This window comes from Phyllostomus discolor, chromosome 2 (genome assembly GCF_004126475.2).
Source record: "Phyllostomus discolor isolate MPI-MPIP mPhyDis1 chromosome 2, mPhyDis1.pri.v3, whole genome shotgun sequence".
NCBI classification, from domain to species: Eukaryota; Metazoa; Chordata; class Mammalia; order Chiroptera; family Phyllostomidae; genus Phyllostomus; species Phyllostomus discolor.
In genome coordinates this window covers 104,398,188-104,419,462 of record NC_040904.2, presented here as the reverse complement: position 1 = coordinate 104,419,462, position 21,275 = coordinate 104,398,188, and the positions used below count along the sequence as shown (strand labels likewise).

The 21,275-nt window shown below is 38.5% G+C and overlaps 1 protein-coding gene across 10 annotated transcripts in view; it reads left to right on the top strand.

The window, feature by feature from the left end:
* Positions 1-9,249, top strand: part of ZNF148 (zinc finger protein 148) — a 129,221-nt gene extending 119,972 nt beyond the window's left edge. For 9 of the 10 annotated variants that reach the window (XM_028505209.2, XM_028505212.2, XM_036018223.1 and 6 more), the window contains 2 exons: positions 2,376-2,494; positions 2,817-4,415. In XM_028505209.2, coding sequence (XP_028361010.1) covers positions 2,376-2,494; positions 2,817-4,415 — 1,718 coding nt within the window. Of the gene's footprint in view, positions 1-2,375; positions 2,495-2,816 lie in introns of all 10 variants that reach the window. The other variant, XM_028505210.2, reaches the window with a different exon arrangement.
* The last annotated feature ends 12,026 nt before the right edge of the window (positions 9,250-21,275 follow it).

Sequence of the window (21,275 nt, the reverse complement as noted above, 5' to 3'; positions counted from 1 at the left end):
AACATTTTTGTCACCCTAAAATCCTGTATTTTTCCCCCTGCATTAGTCAATCTTTAATCTCTTTTCTGTTGTTGGATTTGCCTATTCTGGACATTCCATATGAATGGAATAATACAGTAGGTGTTCTTTGTGTCTAGCTTCTTCCATTTAGCGTAATGTTTTAAAGTTCACTCATGTTGTAGCATTACTTCATTCCTTTTTATAGCTGAATATTTTACATAGCACATTTTATTTATTTGTCCATAAGTTGATAGAGATACAGGTTTTTACTTTTTGGCTGTTATGAACAATGCTGCTTTGAATATTCGTGTACACGGTTTTATGTGAATATACCTTTTCTTGTGTATATGCTTTGGAGTGGAATTGCAAAGTCATACGATAAATTTGCTTTTAACATTTTAAGGATCTGCAAAATTGTTTTTCAAAGCAGTTGTACCTTTTTTATAATTCTACCAGACATGTATGAAGGTTCCAATTTCTCTACATCCATGCTGACACTTGTTGTCTGTCTTTTTAATTTTATTTATCCTATTGGATGTGAAGTGGTATCTAATTGTGGCCTTAATTTGTACTTCCTTAATGAGAAATGATGTTGAACATTTTTTCATGTTTTTGTTGGGTATTTGTTTCCTTTGGAGAAATGTCCACTTGGATCCATTGCCTTTTTTTAAATTAGGTTATCTTTTTACTGTTGAGTTGTAAGAGTTCTTCTTATATAAACATCCCTTATCAGATGTATTATTTGCAAATATTTTATCCCATTCCATGTCTTTTTAGTTTTTTGTTAAACCATAACTTAAAGTTTATCATTTAAATCATATATTTGTGGCATGAAGTACAATTACTACATTGTGTAACCAAACAAAAATCTGGAACCTTTAAACTCTATTTCCTCCCTCCACCAATCCCTGGTAACCTCTATTCTGCTTTCTGTGTCTGCGGATTTCCTACTCTAGGCACCTCATGTAAGGGGAATCATTCAGTATTTGTCTTTTTTATATCTGGCTTCTTTCACTTAGCATAATATTTTCTATGTCATCCATGTGGTGACATGTATCAGAATTTCATTCCTTTTTATGGCTGAATAATTTTCCATTGTGTGTATGTATCACATTTTGTTCATTCATTCATCTGTTGGACATTTGGGTTGCTTCTATCTTTTGGTTATTGTCTGAATGAGTCCTATTGTCAGTTCTTTTGGGTAAGTACCTAGGAGTAGAGTTGTAGGGTCATGTGGTAATTCTATGTTTAACATTTTGAGGGACCTCCAAACTGGTTCCCACAGCAGCTGAACCATTTTGTCTTTCACTTTTTTGATAGTATCCTTTGAGGCACAGAAGTTTTTAATTTGGATGAAGTACATTCTGTTTTTTGTTTGGTTGCTTGTGCATTTGATGTCATATCTAAGAAATCATTGCCTAATCCAAGATGAAGATTTGTTCCTGTGTTTTCTTCTAATAGTTTTAGTTCTCACATTTAGGCCTGTGATCTAGTTTGAGTTAATTTTTCTGTATGAGGTGAGGGATGGGTCCAACTTCCTTCTTTTGTGTGTGGGTATCAGGTTGCCCCAGCATCACTGATGAAAACACTGTTCTTTTCCCAGTGAAGTGGCTTGTCACCTCTGTAATTTTATAAGTATAAATTATGTTAGATCTCTATGTTAATAGTTCCTTACAGTTAAGATGCCTCTATAAGATTACTTTTTAAAAGGGGGTGTGTGTGTGTGTCTTCAATTTAACAGTGTTCATTTAATTCATTCCCAAAAGGGCATGAGCAGTGCTGGTTTGGGTTGTGAAGAAGAGAATTGGACTTCTACTTTTGAAACTTAGTCTCTAAGCTCTTCTCTTTTAGTGAGTTAAGATTTTCAAGAATATTTTCCTAGGATTCTAATTTTATTTAACCACAAATATATTTTTAAAGAAATGTAGAATTGAAAAGGTTGTACCCAGGAATTGTGTTGAAATATTTATGGGTAACATTTCTTTCTCAAAAAATCTTTTTAAAATAGTATTTAGTATGGTTATGAAAAGCATCAGTTCCTGGACTGAAACAGTGTTCGAACTGCTCTGAGTTCCTGCTGGTCTCCATGAAGGGTGTGTTATGTGCACACGTAACTGAAGGACAGGGAAATTGAGCATGTCTGCTTTCAGCTTTTTCTTTTCAGTGGCACATATGCTAATCTCTTCCATTTTTATAAAGCATAATATTGAAAAACTTAATTGGAAGATATCTTTAGTATAGGAGAGACTTTTTGTCATTTAAAAAGAGCAAAGTATAACAACTCTCAAGCCATTTATTTAGAGACTCTTGTGTTAAGATTATTTGTTATTTTTACAATATTTGTTTTGTTTTAAACTTTCTATATTGTATACTAGGTGAAAAACCATTTCGCTGTGATGAATGTGGTATGAGATTCATACAGAAATATCATATGGAAAGGCATAAGAGAACTCATAGTGGAGAAAAACCTTACCAGTGTGAATACTGTTTACAGGTAAGAGGTGGTGTGAAATTCTTTTTTTAAAATCCACTTTAAGGAGGTATGATTGACACTTGAAAATTCTTCTATCCTAAATTAAATTATAAAATAATTCCAGTAAATTAAAAACTGTTACTACTAGAGCTGCTTGAAGAACTTCCTAACTGTTGTTGATTAGATTTATAATAGATAATTAGCTCAGTAGATTAGTTAGGAATTGCTTGTATTATTATACGTATACCTATCTTTATATTAATTGCTTTTTTCTCTTCTTTTCTTTTCTTGGTTGACCAAACAAAAACTAAAACAACCCACTACCAAACTCTGCATTTGACAGTATTTTTCTAGAACAGATCGTGTATTGAAACATAAACGTATGTGCCATGAAAATCATGACAAAAAACTGAACAGATGTGCCATCAAAGGTGGCCTTCTGACATCTGAGGAAGATTCTGGCTTTTCTACATCACCAAAAGATAATTCACTGCCAAAAAAGAAAAGGCAGAAAACTGAGAAAAAATCATCTGGGATGGACAAAGAGAGTGCTTTGGACAAATCTGATCTGAAGAAAGACAAAAATGATTATTTGCCTCTTTATTCTTCAAGTACTAAAGTAAAAGATGAGTATATGGTAGCAGAGTATGCTGTTGAAATGCCACATTCTTCGGTTGGGGGATCACATTTAGAAGATGCATCAGGAGAAATACATCCTCCTAAGTTGGTTCTCAAGAAAATTAACAGTAAGAGAAGTCTGAAACAGCCACTGGAACAAAATCAAACAATTTCACCTTTATCCACATACGAAGAGAGCAAAGTTTCAAAGTATGCTTTTGAACTCGTGGATAAACAAGCTTTACTGGACTCAGAGGGCAATGCTGACATTGATCAGGTTGATAATTTGCAGGAGGGTCCCAGCAAACCTGTGCATAGCAGTACTAATTATGATGACGCCATGCAGTTTTTGAAGAAGAAGCGGTATCTTCAAGCAGCGAGTAACAACAGTAGGGAGTATGCGCTGAACGTGGGTACCATAGCCTCTCAGCCTTCTGTAACACAAGCAGCTGTGGCAAGTGTCATTGATGAAAGTGCCACAGCATCCATATTAGACTCACAGGCACTGAATGTGGAGATTAAGAGTAATCATGACAAAAATGTTATTCCAGATGAAGTACTGCAGACTCTGTTGGATCATTATTCTCATAAAGCTAATGGACAGCACGAGATATCATTCAGTGTTGCAGACACAGAGGTGACGTCTAGCATATCAATAAATTCTTCTGAAGTACCTGAGGTGACCCAGTCAGAGAATGTTGGATCAAGCTCCCAAGCATCCTCATCAGATAAAGCCAACATGTTGCAGGAATACTCAAAGTTTCTGCAGCAGGCTTTGGACAGAACTAGCCAAAATGATGCCTATTTGAATAGCCCGAGCCTTAACTTTGTGACTGATAACCAGACCCTTCCGAGTCAGCCAGCATTCTCTTCCATAGACAAGCAAGTCTATGCAGCCATGCCCATCAACAGCTTTCGATCAGGAATGAATTCTCCACTAAGAACAACTCCAGATAAGTCCCACTTTGGACTAATAGTTGGTGATTCACAGCACTCATTTCCCTTTTCAGGTGATGAGACAAACCATGCTTCTGCCACATCAACACAGGACTTTTTGGATCAAGTGACTTCTCAGAAGAAAGCTGAGGCTCAGCCTGTCCACCAAGCTTACCAAATGAGCTCCTTTGAACAGCCCTTTCGTGCTCCTTATCACGGATCAAGAGCTGGAATAGCTACTCAATTTAGCACTGCCAATGGACAGGTGAACCTTCGGGGACCAGGGACAAGTGCTGAATTTCCAGAATTTCCCTTGGTGAATGTAAATGATAATAGAGCTGGGATGACATCTTCACCTGATGCCACAACTGGCCAGACTTTTGGCTAAAAAAAAAAAAAAACGTGTAAATAATACTGGCACTTTAGAACAGATTAATCGAGAGCGGGGTTACTCTGTGTAAAATGGAGTGCTGTACAGATTTAAGAGCAGTGAGATATAACAAGTTAAGCTGATATGAATAGCAAGATAATCCAATAACTGCATTTTGTTTGGTTAGTCAGCATTCTTTGAACTGCCTTACATGTTGTCACCTTTATAGAAGCAATGCATTACTTGTTTTAGATCAGAAACTTGCTATTCCGCCTACACCACATTTAAAAGGAAAAAAAAAAAAGACTTTCTTTCGCACAATTGTTTCCTAACTGATAACATTGTACATTCTTAGGAATTTAGTAATTGTGTGAAATTTACTCATACTGTTTCTTAAGTTTTTCAGCATAGTCATGCACTTCAGCAGGGGAATCTGATTATACTTTACAGAGTGAATTTAAAAGTTTAAATGTCAAGAGATTATGGCTTAAATAAATTAGTGTGTCCTGTGGGGGGGAAAGAAACCAAGAAACCACCCTTTTAAAAAGAATGATATGCCATATACCCTTGATTTTCATTTTGCATTATATTGACTTTTTTAAAGAAAAAGTAATAAAAATCTGATAGTCTAAGACTCCACTATTTAAAAGCCTAATTACTTTAAAAATATGCATACTTTCTAAAGTTTTACCAAAATCTATAACTGTTAAAGCATTCACTTCTATGGAAGTATGCATATTGGTGTCAGTTCCTTTGTACAGTTGTACCTAGATATTTTTTAAGATTTTTCATGTGCAGGTATCAAAATTTTGAAGTTTTAGTAAGAAGATATTCTGTAGATTACATTCCCAAGAACATAATGCTTATACAAATGTATATTCCACGTTTTAAAGCTTAATTGTATTTTACTTTACATATACACTTCAGTTAACATAGAGCACTTAGAATCTACTTGGTATTTTTGATTTCTCAAAGTTAAAAAAAGATTTAGATTTTTAGGTTTGATATGGTTGTGTCATAATCATCTCATAATTGACAACTTTAATTTTTGGCAATAAAAAAATTGGGTTATCTTTGGAACTGTAAAATCTGGCTTAATCCTTTTCTTTCTAGACTCTTGATAGATTGGATAATTAAACAGTATCCAGAGAAACTAAAGAAATGGGCATTTTAATTGCTTATTTTATCTTGAGTTACTTTTTAATGAAGACTGCTCATTACAATTTCACAGTCCAAAAGTGTTTCCTAATTCTAGTAACTACAATTTTTTTTTTCAGCTAGATGAGTGATCGGAAACTTTTTGTTGCATTTCAAAATCTAAATAAACTGCAGACTTTATCCTTATATCATGAATGTTTTTTTTAATACTTTGTCCTTAAAACAATACAGCATGGTACAAAAATAGTGCTTATATATATATATATATATACATACATACATACTTTTCTGGAGAATGATGGTTTGAGTTATACATTGGACAATTTTAATTTTTGGAAAAATAACATTAGTTTTATTGATGTTTATTATCCTTTTGTTCCAGTGTTTCATTTTTGTCGTTTTCTCATCTATAATGCACACACTGATATAATACCAGTGATGATCTAAAATTAATACCCTTGGAAAGTGAAAATTTATTGTTGTTAATTTCCACTTTAACTTTTATATTGGCCCTATAGGTCTGTAGTCTTTTGTTTCAGGATAGAATGTTATACATTTAAGTTATTTTTTCTGTTATTTAATGTTATCCCAACAGTGTTCTCATAAAGAAAGGGAACAAAGAAATAACCACCCTAAACATCTTTTACAGTTATTTTGAATATATTGGTGTTTTTATGGTAAGGAGTATAAATTATCTTTAATGTGGTTTTCTCTACATATTGGTTATTAAGCTTTGCTTGAAATACTCATTTCTCCATCTGACAGCTTTCTTCGCTGCCAAATTTTTCAAGAATTTTAGACGTCTTTGAAGTAGATACTTAAGGTCTGCCATTATTGACTCTTAAGAGTGGCGTGTGTTGAGTTGCAGCTCACCGTTGCACGGAGCTTCATTCAGGTGAGATGTGAAAATGGAACTGTGCTTGCCCTAGATGGGCGTTTAGATTTTTCTCATTCTACTATTTGATGAAAGTAGGTGTTTATTTCCTGAATTGGTATTTTTTGAGCCGTATCAAAATTTTTGTTCTATTGAGAACTTGATGTAGTTCTCGGTACAGTATAAAGTTTTTTGTTTGTTTTAACAGCAGCAGCACAGTTTTTAGCATGTAACTCTACGGCTGAGCAGTTAGGAAAAAGCTAAGGAAGGAAGTCCTCTGAAAAGGGTAGTTAAGCAAGCAGAATTTCAGGTGTTGCAGTCCTGTCTTCAACACATTTCTTTAAATTTGTATAATGGCAGACATTTCTACCACGTTATAAGCATTTTTGAGATAAGTGATACTTGGCTTAACTTATTGACTTAACCATTTAGGTATAGTTAATTCTCTTACTGTGAAATTCTAAATGCCTACCAGAGTTACCTTGTATTATCATCATGATAAACATCTCAACATTTTGGGTTTCCCAGTTTGATTTAGAAAGTTACTTAACTTCTGTCTGGGCATTAATAAAGAAAGCAAGTAGCCTTTTGTGTTGCTTTATATCAGAATATGGAGGATATGAGATATCCTTTTGCAATTTGTGTTTCTCATTACTTTCAGTGAGCAAATTGTACTTTTAAATTTACACAACCTTGAACTTTCGGTCAATGTGAATGAGGTGCTATTTCACTTAGGACCTACTCTCACATTTAAACTTGTTGCACACATTTTGTTTGGTTCAGAATATTTGAGTAGCTATTAAAGTTTTTAGATCTACTTGCAAATTTTCTACTTGATGCCATAGAGATCCATCCTGTCAGCTCTGGCTGAGGACTGCCAGTGGTCGGGCGATTCTCACTTTGAGGGAGCCGCTGAAGAGGCCTTGTGCTCAGGGGAGGCTTTCATTCCCACAGGCGGGAGGAACTTGTGAAGTGCCAGCTAGGTTAGATCTTCTGCCACTTGTTTCGTTTTATTAATTTGGGTTTTTAAAGGGCTGTTTAAATTAAAAAAAAAAAAGCCGGGAAACTTTAAAGTAGGCATTTCTATAGTACTACATTTCTTAGACTTAGGACATTTTAAACTAAAACTTGTTTTTTTCACAGTATATTTACTTGAAGAAGCACTATTATAATCAGAAACTTTTTGATTCTGCAATTTAATTTAAACTCTTTTCCGTTTCAAATTACTTTATTTCAGGGAAATAATTTTCCAGTTGTTTTTGCTATATTCTGCAAATAAAAACGGTATGTTTCCTTTACTCACTTAAAATTAGGTAGGAAACAAACTAAAGCAGACAAACATTTCTTGTGTTTGTTGCTTTCTTTAATCCAATGGATAAAAAAGTAAAACCCTGTAAACATTATTTTATTTTTTTATGCAATACCATGCTGTAAATATGGTTCATCAGATAAGGATGTACCTATGATTGAATCTTTAATTCTGCACAGTTAGAGTTTATATATAAACGTGTCTTGACAATCAAGGACTTTTATGTGAGTCTTCCTTTATGATGTTTATTAATGTTATGCATTCCATTTGTTTTGAAGTGAGTACCAATGTGCTAATTTGTATTGTCTGGAAGTATGCAGTGTTTTTACAGCTTGTTTTTAAGAATCTGTAAATATGTACAAACAAATCACAGTACTGCTTTATGTTAGAAGGCATATGATGTTGTACTGTGTGTAAGCAATAATACACGGCAGTGCTGACTTTACCAGTAGCATCAGGAAAGTTCTAAACAACATTTCAGAGTTACTAATTATCTTTATTTCATTTAATAATGATTATCTTTAATCAGTTTTTATAAGCAAATTCCATTGTTCCTCCTGTTGGAACGTAACACTGTTTACACAGCATAACTGAAGTTGCAGGGGAGACAGGCTATATCTGGCTTCATCTGTCCTCACTTTCACTGAGCATTGAATGGCCTTACCACCTTCTGCAAGACGGAGGAAGACTGCAGAACTTAGTGCCCATCACACGAAGGAAGGGGGTGTGTTGTTTGTTTGTTGTTTGATTTTTCCTGCTTCTGTACTGCTACCTAATGTTATGGTTTGCTTTGGATTTTAATATTTGTTTCTGTTTTAGATTCAAGCCCATAAGTTTTGAGGTGACTTCAGCTCCATTGTGAAATAAATAGTTCTCTTCATATTTCATATCTACATTTCAATAATTCTAAACTTTCTACTTTGATTTTTAGATACTTATTTTTCAAGCTTGATTTCTCAGCTGATCACATGAACTTACTCAACTTCAATGCAAAGGAAGACAAATTTATTATCGTTTGAATTGAATAGATACTATACTGTACAGAATGGCTATTTGAACACACACATCACTGCTTTAGAAATAAAACCGCCAATTTTTAAATGTATATGACCTACATTTTATAGGAGAAACGTTTTTAAATGCTAGTCATTTATATAAATGTGCTTTGAAGGATTTGCTAGTTCACTTCTGTCACTTTTTAGTACACTGGTATCTTTTATATGTAATGTATGCTTTTTATTATTGTAGCAAAGCATTTCCGTAGAAAGAATTTTGCAACAATATGGGGGAAATTTTTCATTGTTGGATTTGAATTATACTGGATTTTATCCGTTCAGTCTTACTTGTCTTTATTTTAATGCTGTCTGGAAGGGAACTTGGTATCCAAATAAAGCAGGTAACCTCATTTTACTTAAAGGGCATACTGTGTAGTGCTGAATTTAATCTGGATTTTTGAAGAGAAAAACAAGTTTATAAAAATTGTACAGAAGAAATTAAATGTGTTATGGAAATCCTGATGGTGGAGCACGTTGAATTTTCTGATACATAGTGTTATTTTCCTGGGATCCCCAATGCCTTTTTTGTATTTCAACTAATAAAGGGAAAACCCTGTCATTGGAATTGGTAGGATAATAGGATATTCTGATTATACAGTATTACTATTCCTATCCCATTTTCTGACCCTTTTTTAATCACTGTAAATTTTTATTTTCTATTTCCTATTAATAATTAAACATGTATATAATATAGACACTGTTGTATAGAACTGAATGGAGTTGCTATGCTTGAATGGGTAACTAAGTGGAAATATTATGGACACTGAGAAGTCATAAAACGCCAGAACAAATTAACAGGAAAAAGGGAGTTATCATGTGTCCTGGGAAGGTCACAGCAAATGTTCATTTAACCTTCTGTGAAATAAATGTGAAAGAATCAACTACAAACTTAATATCTGATACAAGTGGATTTTTCCTTCCCCACCACCCCCCAAATATATGAGCGCACTAAATTTCAGAATCTACTCAGGTGAAAATCACTTTGCAATGAAACTTACCACATTGAAATTTTCACTGCTTAAAAAGATACTTGTGATATTTTTAAATACAAACTTTCATATTAGTAGTCAGCAGCCTAACAATTGAAATTCAGTAAGTCAATATATTTTAAAATATATATTACCCTCCAAATAGAATTGTTTTTAAACAACTGGGAGGGTTTTCTTTTTGTTTAAATGCATATTTTATTGTCATTGTAAAAATAAATCTTGCTCGACTTCATATTATGCCATGAATGAATTACTGAGCCTTTATAATGCAATGAAATTTTTTTTTCATGCATAATCACAGAACATAGCACTGTTCTTTAAACTGACTTATTCATGAAGAGGTTTAATGAGTTTCCCACTTCTGGCATTCTTGTCATAAAGTTAATCTTGCCATTTGGAGTTTATAATACCCTTTTATGTATTGTGATGCTAAAGGAATTGTTTTGTTTTATTTTTAATTATTAGACTAATTTATATTTGCAAATTCTGCATTTTAAATGTGGACACTGGCTGTTTGAAAAATAAAAACAATACAGAATACAGTTTTATGAATAATTTCCTAGCTGAATTTTTCACAACATTCTGAACCAAGTTACTAATGGTAAATTTTTTAAAATGGTAGCGTGTAGATTAATATGAAAAAGAGAAGAGCATGTCTGTAGAGGTAACAGTTTGTTACACAAACTGGGTAGCAGTTAGCAGGGCCTGTACTGTAGCTTCATGAATGATGCTGTTGGGCGGTTCTAAAGTGCAGGGTGTACTGTCATGCAATATTTTAGATTTGAATTTATTAACCTATCCTGTGGGATTTTTTTTCCCATCAGTGAAGGTAGTTTTATTTTTATCCATTTACCACCTTGCCAGTCCCCTGTCTTGTGACCAGTGGACACATTGTAAGAAAGCCGTCTGCATCCGGGAGTGTGGTCCAGGTCCTTGGGACAAATACAAGTGTAAACCAGTTGGCCTTTGCAAAGGTTAATCCTGCAACTCTGGTTTGTTAACATAGTGCTTTGGCCAGTTATGCATAATATCACTGATAGTCTGCTAGTCCATTTTCTAGCTCCCAGTTTTTCTTGAATGATTAGGAGCAGTAGGGAAAGGGCCTGGGAGCTCCTTACCTGGTACTTTTCCCACTTCTGAAGATTTCAAGAAAAAATGGAGTTGCTTGAATTAGTGTTGTTTAAGTCTTACTTGGCAATGTATGCACAAAAGTAAGGAGATTTTTATGGTTATATCTTCAGATCGAATTTTGAATTTTTTTTTAGAGTGCTAGTTCCCCCCCGGCCTGCCGCCACCTTGGTGAACTTGATAAGTTGTTAGAGTAAATTATAGCTGCATGATGGATAGAGAGAGTCAGTGGAGTGGAACAGTTTAAGTGAACGCAAGGTAAAATTTGGGTCTCATCATCTCAGTTCGTTTGTCACTTTCAGATGTCCTGTGATGCCTGTGTCAAGGTGGCAAAGGGGGCCAATGAAATAGATTGCCTGTGATAGTAACTGTGTTTTCTGTTGATTTGAGCCCTACTTGTCAGGGCATAGTATTCATTCAGCATTGACCACATAGTAAAAGGCTTTGTGATGCAAGAATAGATGGTTGAGGCTACGAGCATCTTCGAGCATCTGAAAGGTGTTCATGATAGTGGCACTTGCAGGGTGTGCTATTGTACTTCAGGTTATTGAAGCAGGTACTGAGTGCTGAGATGTGTTGGGTGCTATGCTGAGTAATTTGTATCTCACTCATCAACAAACGGGCCAGTAACAATAGTACTTATTTTAGGAAAATTTTCTAGAAAATAAAATAAAAGATAGAAAAATATGTAGACCGAACTAGTGTACATAGAGAACATGGTGAGAAATAATCCCCTCATTAAAAATACTGACCTTATGAGTAAGATTCAAACCTGGACTGTGGGACTGTGGAAGTGTGCTTTGTTCAGAAGGAATTTACTACAGGAGTGGGAGGTTAATGCTCTACTGGGCTTCACAAACCTGAGGGCAGAAACACACTCGTGGTCACCTGTCCCTCATAGAGGGGTTGGAAATGGATACTGGGGATGCTTTTCTGGAAGTACGAGAATTAATTGAGCCAGGGTTGATTAGCTATTCTAGTAGTCTGTGTGGAACGGTATTAACATAACTTTTAATCTGTTGAAGTCAGCACTCCCAGACTGATTATACTTAGGACACTGTTCGTGCCAAGTAACATCCATCGGCCCCTTGATGACCTGAAACTTTCTTCCTTCAAGGTGTTTGGGCCACCATAAACTTACTTAAACCTCAATATGATAGTTTTCCTTTCTTTATGGGAACTCCAGCACTGTCACACAACTTTTGCCAATGATAGGAGGGTTAGGACCTCCAGAGCACAAAACCAAATGGCAGGAAAAGGACAGACAACTCTGAGTGAACCACATTCAGACAACCTGGGATTTCGCAGTTGTGGCTGAGAGCAGTTGTCCCGTGCAGTCTGCTGAGTTGGCTCTCATGGTCTGAGAGCAGGCGATGGCCCTAGAGCAGCATGACCAGTGCCACATGGGGCAGCTCTGTGTGAGCTCTGTGTGGACTTGTTGAGGAGGAGAGCAAGACAGGGGTGCAGGCTGGTGATGCGCTATAGGCTGCATGGGTGGACACGCAACAAGGGATGTAGCATCGAGACCTAGTTGTGGCTCTGCTGTGGCCTGTGTGTAACTGTTCAAGTCAGTTATCATTCCTGAGCCACAGTTTTTCATCTGTAAGATGGGACTAATAAAAAGACCTATCAGTGTTGCTGTGAATATTATTTGAGATCATTTGTAAACTCTAAACCACTAAACAATTCCTAGTTCAGATTTTAGCAGTGACACAAAGGCAAGACGGAACAGAGTTGGACAAGTGTTGGAAGCCTCATTTCATGTAAAGCAGAGAACACAATAAATTCCAATGAGAGGGCTTTGTGTATCTGAATTTAATTGACCTGGAAGGAATGACAGTGAAGTGGACGTGACAGGAATTTTATAAATTTATGATCCCATTATCAGACCATGGAAGGGATGGGGTATTCTGGAGATTGATACTATAGGGGAAAAAGTCAGTGGACTTGTCAGGAACAAAGAGGCCACAAAAGTAAGACTATCTTGAACTCGGTCCGAAGCTCAGGTTAACGATAAACAGGAACTTGGCTGCCCATGAAGCGAAAGCAAAGTCACGGACAGTAGGATTGGAACGCAGCCGGCTTCACCGGGCAGGAGGGAGGGGCACACGTCTGCAAGGGTGCGATGCGCCTACTCACCTTTTTCTCTTACGTTTATTTTTCTTTCTCGGTCTCCATTTTTTGCTGTTTTCTTCCGCTCGAGTAACTGTGTGGTCTAGCAGGTGTGTAGTCCAAGTGGAAACAGCTGATGGACGATGTGCGGTACCCAGCCTCTTGTGCACATTAGGTTTCTTTATCTTAAATGGGTTTTTTTGTTTGTTTTAGTATTAATAGTTCAAGGAAATTTAGAACAGTTGTTCATTAGGAGAAGATCGGGGGCCTCCTGAATTAGTTTGTGAGCTTCTGGAGGGCATTTTGTTCACAGAATGTGGAGCAGTGCCTCACACATACACAGGAATGAACGAACAAACGAATGAACAGTGAAGGTATTAGAAATGGTGTGGAGGTTTGTTGGGATTTAAAATCCTGTAATCCGCCCTGGCCGGTGTGGCTCATTGCATTTAGTGCTGGCGTGCAAACCAAAAGGTCGCCAGTTCCATTCCGTCAGGGCACATGCCTGGGTGACGGGCCAGGTGAGAGGCAACCGATCGATGAATCTCTCATACATTGGTGTTTCTTTCCCTCTTTTTTCTCGCTCCCTTTTCCTCTCTAAAAATAAAATCTTTAAAAATAAATAAAAATGCTATGATCGATCAACCTGGAAGTGCTGGATTTCTGCTTTTGACCACAGACTTCTAAACAAGATTCCCAAAGGGGACCCAATGGTCAGTGGCCAGTGGGAAATAGGTGTCCTAGTATGTGCTGGGCTTGTTTCGCAAACCCCAGTGTGCAGAGAGGTCGGGACTACAGGCTTCTAGAGCTGTTTTCTTCCCCTTGGCACCTGACCGTCCTGTGGCTGCAGAGAAATGAGAGCATGTCAATATTTGGAGAAGAGTGAGTGAAGAGCAGGATGGACAGGACTCCATCGATGAGTAGGTGGGGTGGGCCCCAGCCCTTTCCCACCCCAGTTGCATGGGAACAACGAAAAGAGAAAGCGATAAAGCCGCATCCATGTGTGTGTGGCCTTTAATGGCAGCTGACCTTGCTCACTGCTGGATGTGGCTCAGTAGGTGCTTTATGATCTGATCAGTCAGATTAGCGACTCATGGGGACTTGTGACAATTTCTCAAATACTCCCTTGCGGTATGACCACAGCCCAAGTCACTCTCAAGTCTTGTCTCCTTCCTACAAGTTTCTGCACATCCTTGATGGCTTCCAGCCCATTTGCCTGATAACAGCTATGTAAAAACCTTTCAGAAGCTTTTCCATCACTACTTGGAGAACACTAAGCTCCTTACCTTCGCCCTGCATGGTTGTCCTCTGCCCATAGCCCCAGCCTCCCCCACGGTGAGCCCCTCATCCTCTCTGCTGTCATTACTGAGCTGCTTTCAGTCTCATACTTGGTCATACCTCCTGCCACAAAGACAATTTCTTCTACACTCTTTGCCTATTAACCCGCCAACCCACATTCAGTCCCAGCATCACTTCCTCAAAAAACTTACTCTGATCTCCCTGATTAGGTCATAACCACCTCCTCTCTGCAACTCCCCCCATCCCGGCCCTATCCAACCAATTCAGAGTCTGGACCACCTTGTACAGCTCCTTCCTAGCATAGATGCCTGTAATGATCTGCGTATTAGTATGAAAATTTGACCTCCCACTGTCCAGAGCCATCTTGCTGCCCATTGTGTGTCAGTAGTGTTGGGTATAGTGCTTGGTGATCAGATAACTGATGAACATGGTTTAAAGAGCACATCCGGGCCCTGTAAGTTACACCCAAGGGTGCAGAGAGAGCTTGCCTGGTGCTGCAGAAGCACTGCCAGGGAGTTTGGGGTTCTGTGGACAGTGGCAATGGGACCAGAAAACTGGCCATGCATGTCTCAAACTGAGGAAACAACGAAGAACGGAGTTGGACTTCAATCCCCAGCAAAAGTTTAGACTTCATAACAATCTGCGAAGCAGGTTTGGCAGCTCTTATAATTAACTCCATGTTACAAATGAGGAGACGGAGGCTCAGACTCGTTAAGGAGCGCGGTCAAGGTCACATAGTGGAAAGGAAGAACCAGAACTCAAATTCAAACCTAAATTCTCTCATCTAGATGCTTGAAGGTCTGTCATGGGGACTTTTGTATATGATATTTACTCAAAGGCTGAATGCCAGTCACACTGTTGTCACAGTCCAGTAAGACTGCCACTGTCGTCCATAAAATACACTGGACGTTTTTTCTCATAGTCCCACCAGGTCCTGGCTCACGCCAGATGCCAGGTGGCTGATTGCAGGAGAATGCCTTTCTCTTGGCAGAGGGCAAACTCCCAGAGTCAACAAATAGCTTAGATCCTGGAGGAGAAACCTGCTCAACAGGAGCTGGCAGCAGGGCAGGGTGGCCCCCGCCCAGTCCTCCCCTGGAAGCCAGAGCAGGACACATCTCCCTGGGGTCCTGCCCCCAGTTGTCAGGCTTATGCCTCAGTCAGGTCTGCATCTCCTGAGTTTCCACCTTCCAGTTCCTGTCTGAAAGCCCTTGTGACAGGCTCCCTTCTTGTATCTGGGACTCTGGGAAACATGTCAAAGTCCGGAAAGACAGAAAACCTTTTTCTGTCTTATTTCTTCCCATGGATTAGAGAAGCTGCACTGCGTAGAGGAGAGAACCTGGCGTTGAAATGAGACCTGGGTTTGAGTCCTGACTCCGCCCTCACTGCCAGCACACTTTTGTGTGTGCAGAAGTCCTGTGAGTTTTGTTTTAAATGGGCTGACACACCCCAGGCAGGTGCATCACAATGACAAATGAAATGTATATATAATTTTCTTATTAAAAAAATACTTTTTGACTTCTGTCCCAGATGGAGGCATAGGTAGATACACTTTGCTTCCTCACACAACCAAAAGAATGACAACAAATTGAAAAACAAGAAATAACCAGAAGTGCCAGAAAGTTGAACTGTAACAAAGTCCGACAACTAAGGAGTTACAGAAGAAACATTCATCCAGACCAGTAGGAGGGGCAGAGACAGGTAGCTGGGGTGGAGAGGGTATGCAGCAAGGCAGGGGCTGGAGGACAGGAGCGGTTGAAGCAGCAGCTGCCAGAACGGGCAGTCCCACATTTGTGTGAGGAGAAACCAGGAGGAACAACTGGGGAGTGACACAGACCATGCAACCCAGGGGTCTAGTACAGGGAAATAAAGCCTCAAAACCTCTGGCCATAAAAATCTATAGGGGTTTCAGCAGCAGGAGAAACTACCAGACTCCGAAGAGAGTCAGAGAGGCCTATGGGTTCCTAGAATGTACACAAACCTACCCACCTAGGAATCAGCCCTAGAAGGGCCCAATTTGCTTGTGGGAAACAGGAGAAGTGACTAAAAGCCGGGCAAGAGCTGAGCAAGTGGCAGTGTTCCCTCTCAGACCCCTCCCCCACATATAGTGTCACAACACAGCACAGTGGGTTGTCCCGCCCTGGTGAATATCTAATGCTCCACCCCTTACAACATAATAGGCATGCTGAGACAAAGAAATATGGCCCAAATGGAAGAACAGATCAAAACTCCAAAAATAGAACTAAGTGATGAAGAGATAGCCAGCCTATTAGATACAAAGTTCAAAATGCTGGTAATGAGAATGCTCACAGAAATGCCTCTGAATGGTTGCAAAATAGAGGAAGAAGTGAAGGCTATGGAAAGTGAAATAAAGAAAAATATACAGAGAACCAACAGTGAAGGGAAGAAAACTGGAACTCAAATCAATGATTTGGAGCAGAAGGAAGAAATAAACATTCAACCAGAACAGAATGAAGAAACAAGAATTCAAAAAAATGAGAGGATTAGGAACCTCTGGGACGACTTTAAACATTCCAACATCTGAATCATAGGGGTTGGAGGAGAAGAGGAAGAGCAAGAAATTGAAAATCTGTCTGAACAAATAATGAAGCAAAACTTCCCCAATCTGGCAAAGGAAGTAGACTTTTAGGAAGCTCAGAGAGTCCCAAAGAAGTTGGATCCAAGGAGTAACACACCAAGGCACATCAGAATTAAGTTACTCAAGATTAAAAGCAAGGAGAGAATTGTAAAAACAGCAAGAGAAAAGGAGAGAGTTACCTACAAGGGAGTTCCCATAAGGCTATCAGCTGATTTCTCAAAAGAAACCTTACAGGCAAGAAGGGGCTGGAAAGAAGTATTCCAAGTCATGAAAGGCAAGGACCTACATCCAAGATTGCTCTATCCAGCAAAGCTATCATTTAGATTGGAAGGGCAGATAAAGTGCTTCCCAGATAACGTCAAATTAAAGGAGTTCATCATCACCAAGCCCTTATTATATGAAGTGTTAAAGGGACTTATCTAAGATAAAGAAGGAGATAAAAAATATGAACAGTAAAATGACAACAAACTCACAACTATCAACAACTGAACCTAAAAAAATGAACTAAGCAAACAACTAGAACCGGAACAGAATCACAGAAATGGAGATCACATGGAGGGTTATCAGCAGTGAAGCAGGGTGCGGGAATGGGGAAAAGGTACAGGGAATAAGCAGTATAAATGGTAGGTACAAAATAGACAAGAGAGGTTAAGAATAGTATAGGAAATGTAGAAACCAAAGAATTTATATGTATGGCCCATGGACATGAACTAAGGTGGGGAAATGCTGGTGGGAGTGGGGTGCAGGGCAGAGAGGAATAAAGGGGAGAAAAAAATGAGACAACTGTAGTAGCATATCAATAAAATATATTAAAAATATATAGTTAAATATATTAAAATATAGTTATTTTAATATATATACATACATACATGGTGTGGCAAAGGTGGGTTTACAATTGTGAGTACACAAACAGTTTATTTGTGTACTATTATTTATTAATCATTGTATTATTTTTCACATGGACAACTGTAAACCTACTTTTGCTCCACCTTGTATGTATGAAATGACCTGTGTTAACTGTGATTAACAATTATAACTGGAGGAAGACATCCTGGCAGACAGAGTGTATTCTCTCTCTCAGGTATTTTACAGAAGGACCAACCCTCCTCTCCCCCTCCAAAAACAAAAAATACATTGAGCTAGAAATTCTATGGTTTCCAACCTTGGCTGACTTTAGAATTACCTGAGAAATATTTTTTAAAAAACTGATGCCTAGGCCATACCCGACAGCCGGGTGCTTGTGTTGTCTGAAACCCACCCTCTGGTGACTGAGAAATACAGCCCCGGAGAGGACCCGCAGACTAGGTGACACACCTCTGCCACCCTTCGGATTCTGGTCTTAGGAAGCAGACTCTGAGATGTACTTTTGTATATTTATATTATTTACATCACGAATTAATGTTTTTAACCTGTTTTCAGTTTTGGTTAACTTTTTCCAAGCTCTGATCCCTCCCCAGGGTTCAGACTATTGACAAATGAAGTAACTTTTTAAAGACAGGATTTCTCCTCCAGTCTTCACACAGAAGGGAGGTCCTAGGACCAACCACCGGAAGGGAAAGGGTTGAGGGATCTTCTGACTGTGGCTGAGCAACAATCTCACTGTCGTGGACTTCATCTTGAACTGGACTTGTTCCCGAATAGAAAAAAGGTGAGTGTAAGAAACATATTTTGATTGTTTTAAATATAATGGGGCTGCAATAACAGTGAAGTCAAACAACGAATAAATGAAAGTACTGTTCAAGGAAACAAATTCTTTCCACCTTGGCTGGGTGCACTGCGTATTTGCTATCTGTTGCTGAATAACAAAGTATCCCAAAACTCACTGTCTTGAAACAGTAATTTTCAACCTTTTTTATCTCATGGCACACATAAATTACCAAATTCTGTGGCACACCAAAAAATACATTATTTTTTACTGATCTGATGAAAAAAATGGGTAAAATTTTGATTCATTCACAACAAATGGCTGTGTTGGCTGTTGTCATTTTTTTTTATTTGACAATCTAAGAGAAAAGAGGTCAGTGTCCCACTAAATAGTCAGGTACTGTGTGTTTTAAAAACTGTTGCAGCACACCAGGGTGCCTCTTGCACAGCGAGTGGTGGCACGCCAGTTGAAAAATCGCTGGCTTAAGAGCAGCAATAACTTATTCTCTCTCATGGTGTCTATGGTCAGGGATTCAGGCAGAGCCCAGTGGGGAGCTTGTCTTTGCTCTACAATGTCTGGGACCTCAGCAGGGAGCCTCTAACACAGGGAGCTAGAATCACCTGAAGGCCTGTTTCACTCATGAGTCAGGAGGTTGACATTGGCTATTGGTGGGAATGAGCATATGTGACCTGCCCATGTGGCCTGGGCTTCTGCACAGCATGGTGGCTGAATTCTAAGTGCTCTGAGAGCAAGGGAGCCAGATGAACTCCCTACTGCATTTGTGACTTAACCTAGGGAGGCACACTGTGCTGTGTCTTCCATTTGTACTCTTGGTTGAGGCATTCACAAAGGTCTGTTCAGGCGCAAGTGGAGGGAATGTAGACCCCATCTTTTAGAGGAATGTCAGTGTCATAGTGCAAGAAGAGCTTATGGGATTGGACAGGTTAGTGTGGCCGTTTTTGGAAAATACAATTCACCTTACATTGTCTTTTAATCTGTCTCTCTCTCTCTCTCTCTTTTTTTTTTTTTTTTTTTTTTTTTTTTAAAACCAGATTCCAAAAGTAACATGTGATCCTGGTAAGAAAAAAATTTCAATTAAAATCCAGCATTTATACACCAAAGCAGATTTCCTCTCCTACTTTACTCACTATATAAATTCTACTACCTGGAGATAAACACTACTAACAGATTGATATGCATTTTTCCATACAAACTAGATACATATATATACTACTTTTTAAAAAAAAGATTTTATTTATTTATTTTTAGAGAGAGGGGAAGGGAGGGACAAAGTGAGGAAGAGAAACATCAGTTGACTGTCTCTTGCATGCCTGCCCCCCCAACCTGAGACCTGGCCTGCAACCCAGGCATGTGCCCTGACTGGGAATCCAACCAGTGACTTTTGGTTCACAGGCCATCACTCATTCCACTGAGCCACACCAGCCAGGACTACACACTGCTTTTAAAAAAATAAACTGTACACCTTATTCTGCAACTTGCTGTTTTTACTTAACTATGTGATGAACAGAGTTCCATGACAGTGTGTATAAAAACACCTAATTCTTCCTAATGCTGGCTGTCATAGTATGGCTACGCCATAACTTATTTCATCAGTCTTCCATTACTGGACATTTAGGTTTGTTCTAATTTTTGAAACCATTCAAAATTAATGATACAATAAATATTCTTATACTAGGTCATTTAGGGTCATATCCTAAAAATAAAATTGTTCTGTTCAAGGACATGCAGGAGAATATTTTTCAAGACAAGAGTGTTTTTTTTAAGGTTAGCATCATTGTTATAAGATAAATCTATAATAAGCAGGATATACTTTATACTTTTTTCTTTGCAGATGGGCAGGTTTCTCTCACCTCCACACGAAGAACAGAAAGAAAAACACATTTCTTCTTAGGTTTAGAAGGTGTCTATAAGCTTTGAATGGAACTTCTCACTTGGAAAATGATGAGTGACAGAAAGATGGTATTTATGAACAGAGGGGAGAATTTCCTTTTCTAAAGTTTTGAGCTCAGGCTGGTATGGAATTGAATGTGGATTCTTCCAAGTTCACACAGACACTTAGAGGGAGGCTCATCAGAAGGTGACGGCAAATAGGACATCAGCTTGGGCAAAACAAACCCAAACAAAACACAAAGTGACTCCAAAGTGAACAGTAAAAATAACTATATTGATCACATAGATGGAATATATGGACATATGGTACAGGGGTCCAGTGTTATAATGGTGTCCTGCCCACCTACCCACCCTCTGTCCACAGAGGGCTAACCTGGAATGTATTCTACAGGGTTGTTTTCTTGGGCAGAGATGGGTATTAAACACTTCTTTGCTGGAAATGAAGCTCTCATACATTCTACAACATAGATGACCTTGGGGACATTGTGCGAAGTGAAAGAAGCCAGACAGAAAAGGGCAGGGGCTGTCTGATTCCACTTAACATGGAATCTCTTGGAGAAGGTCGGAGGCCGCCCTGGGCTGGGGGCAGCAGGAGTGGGAGCCGTAGCCGCGTGGGCGAGAGGTTCTGTTCAAGGTGATGAGAGGGTTTTGGGAATCCGTGTCAGTGATGGTCGCACAACATGCTGAATGTAATTAATGCTACTGATTTGTACATTTAAAAATGGTTAAAACGGCACATTTTATGTTTCATATCTTTCCACACCGAAAAACCAAAAACCAAACAAAAAACCCTGTTTGCTGG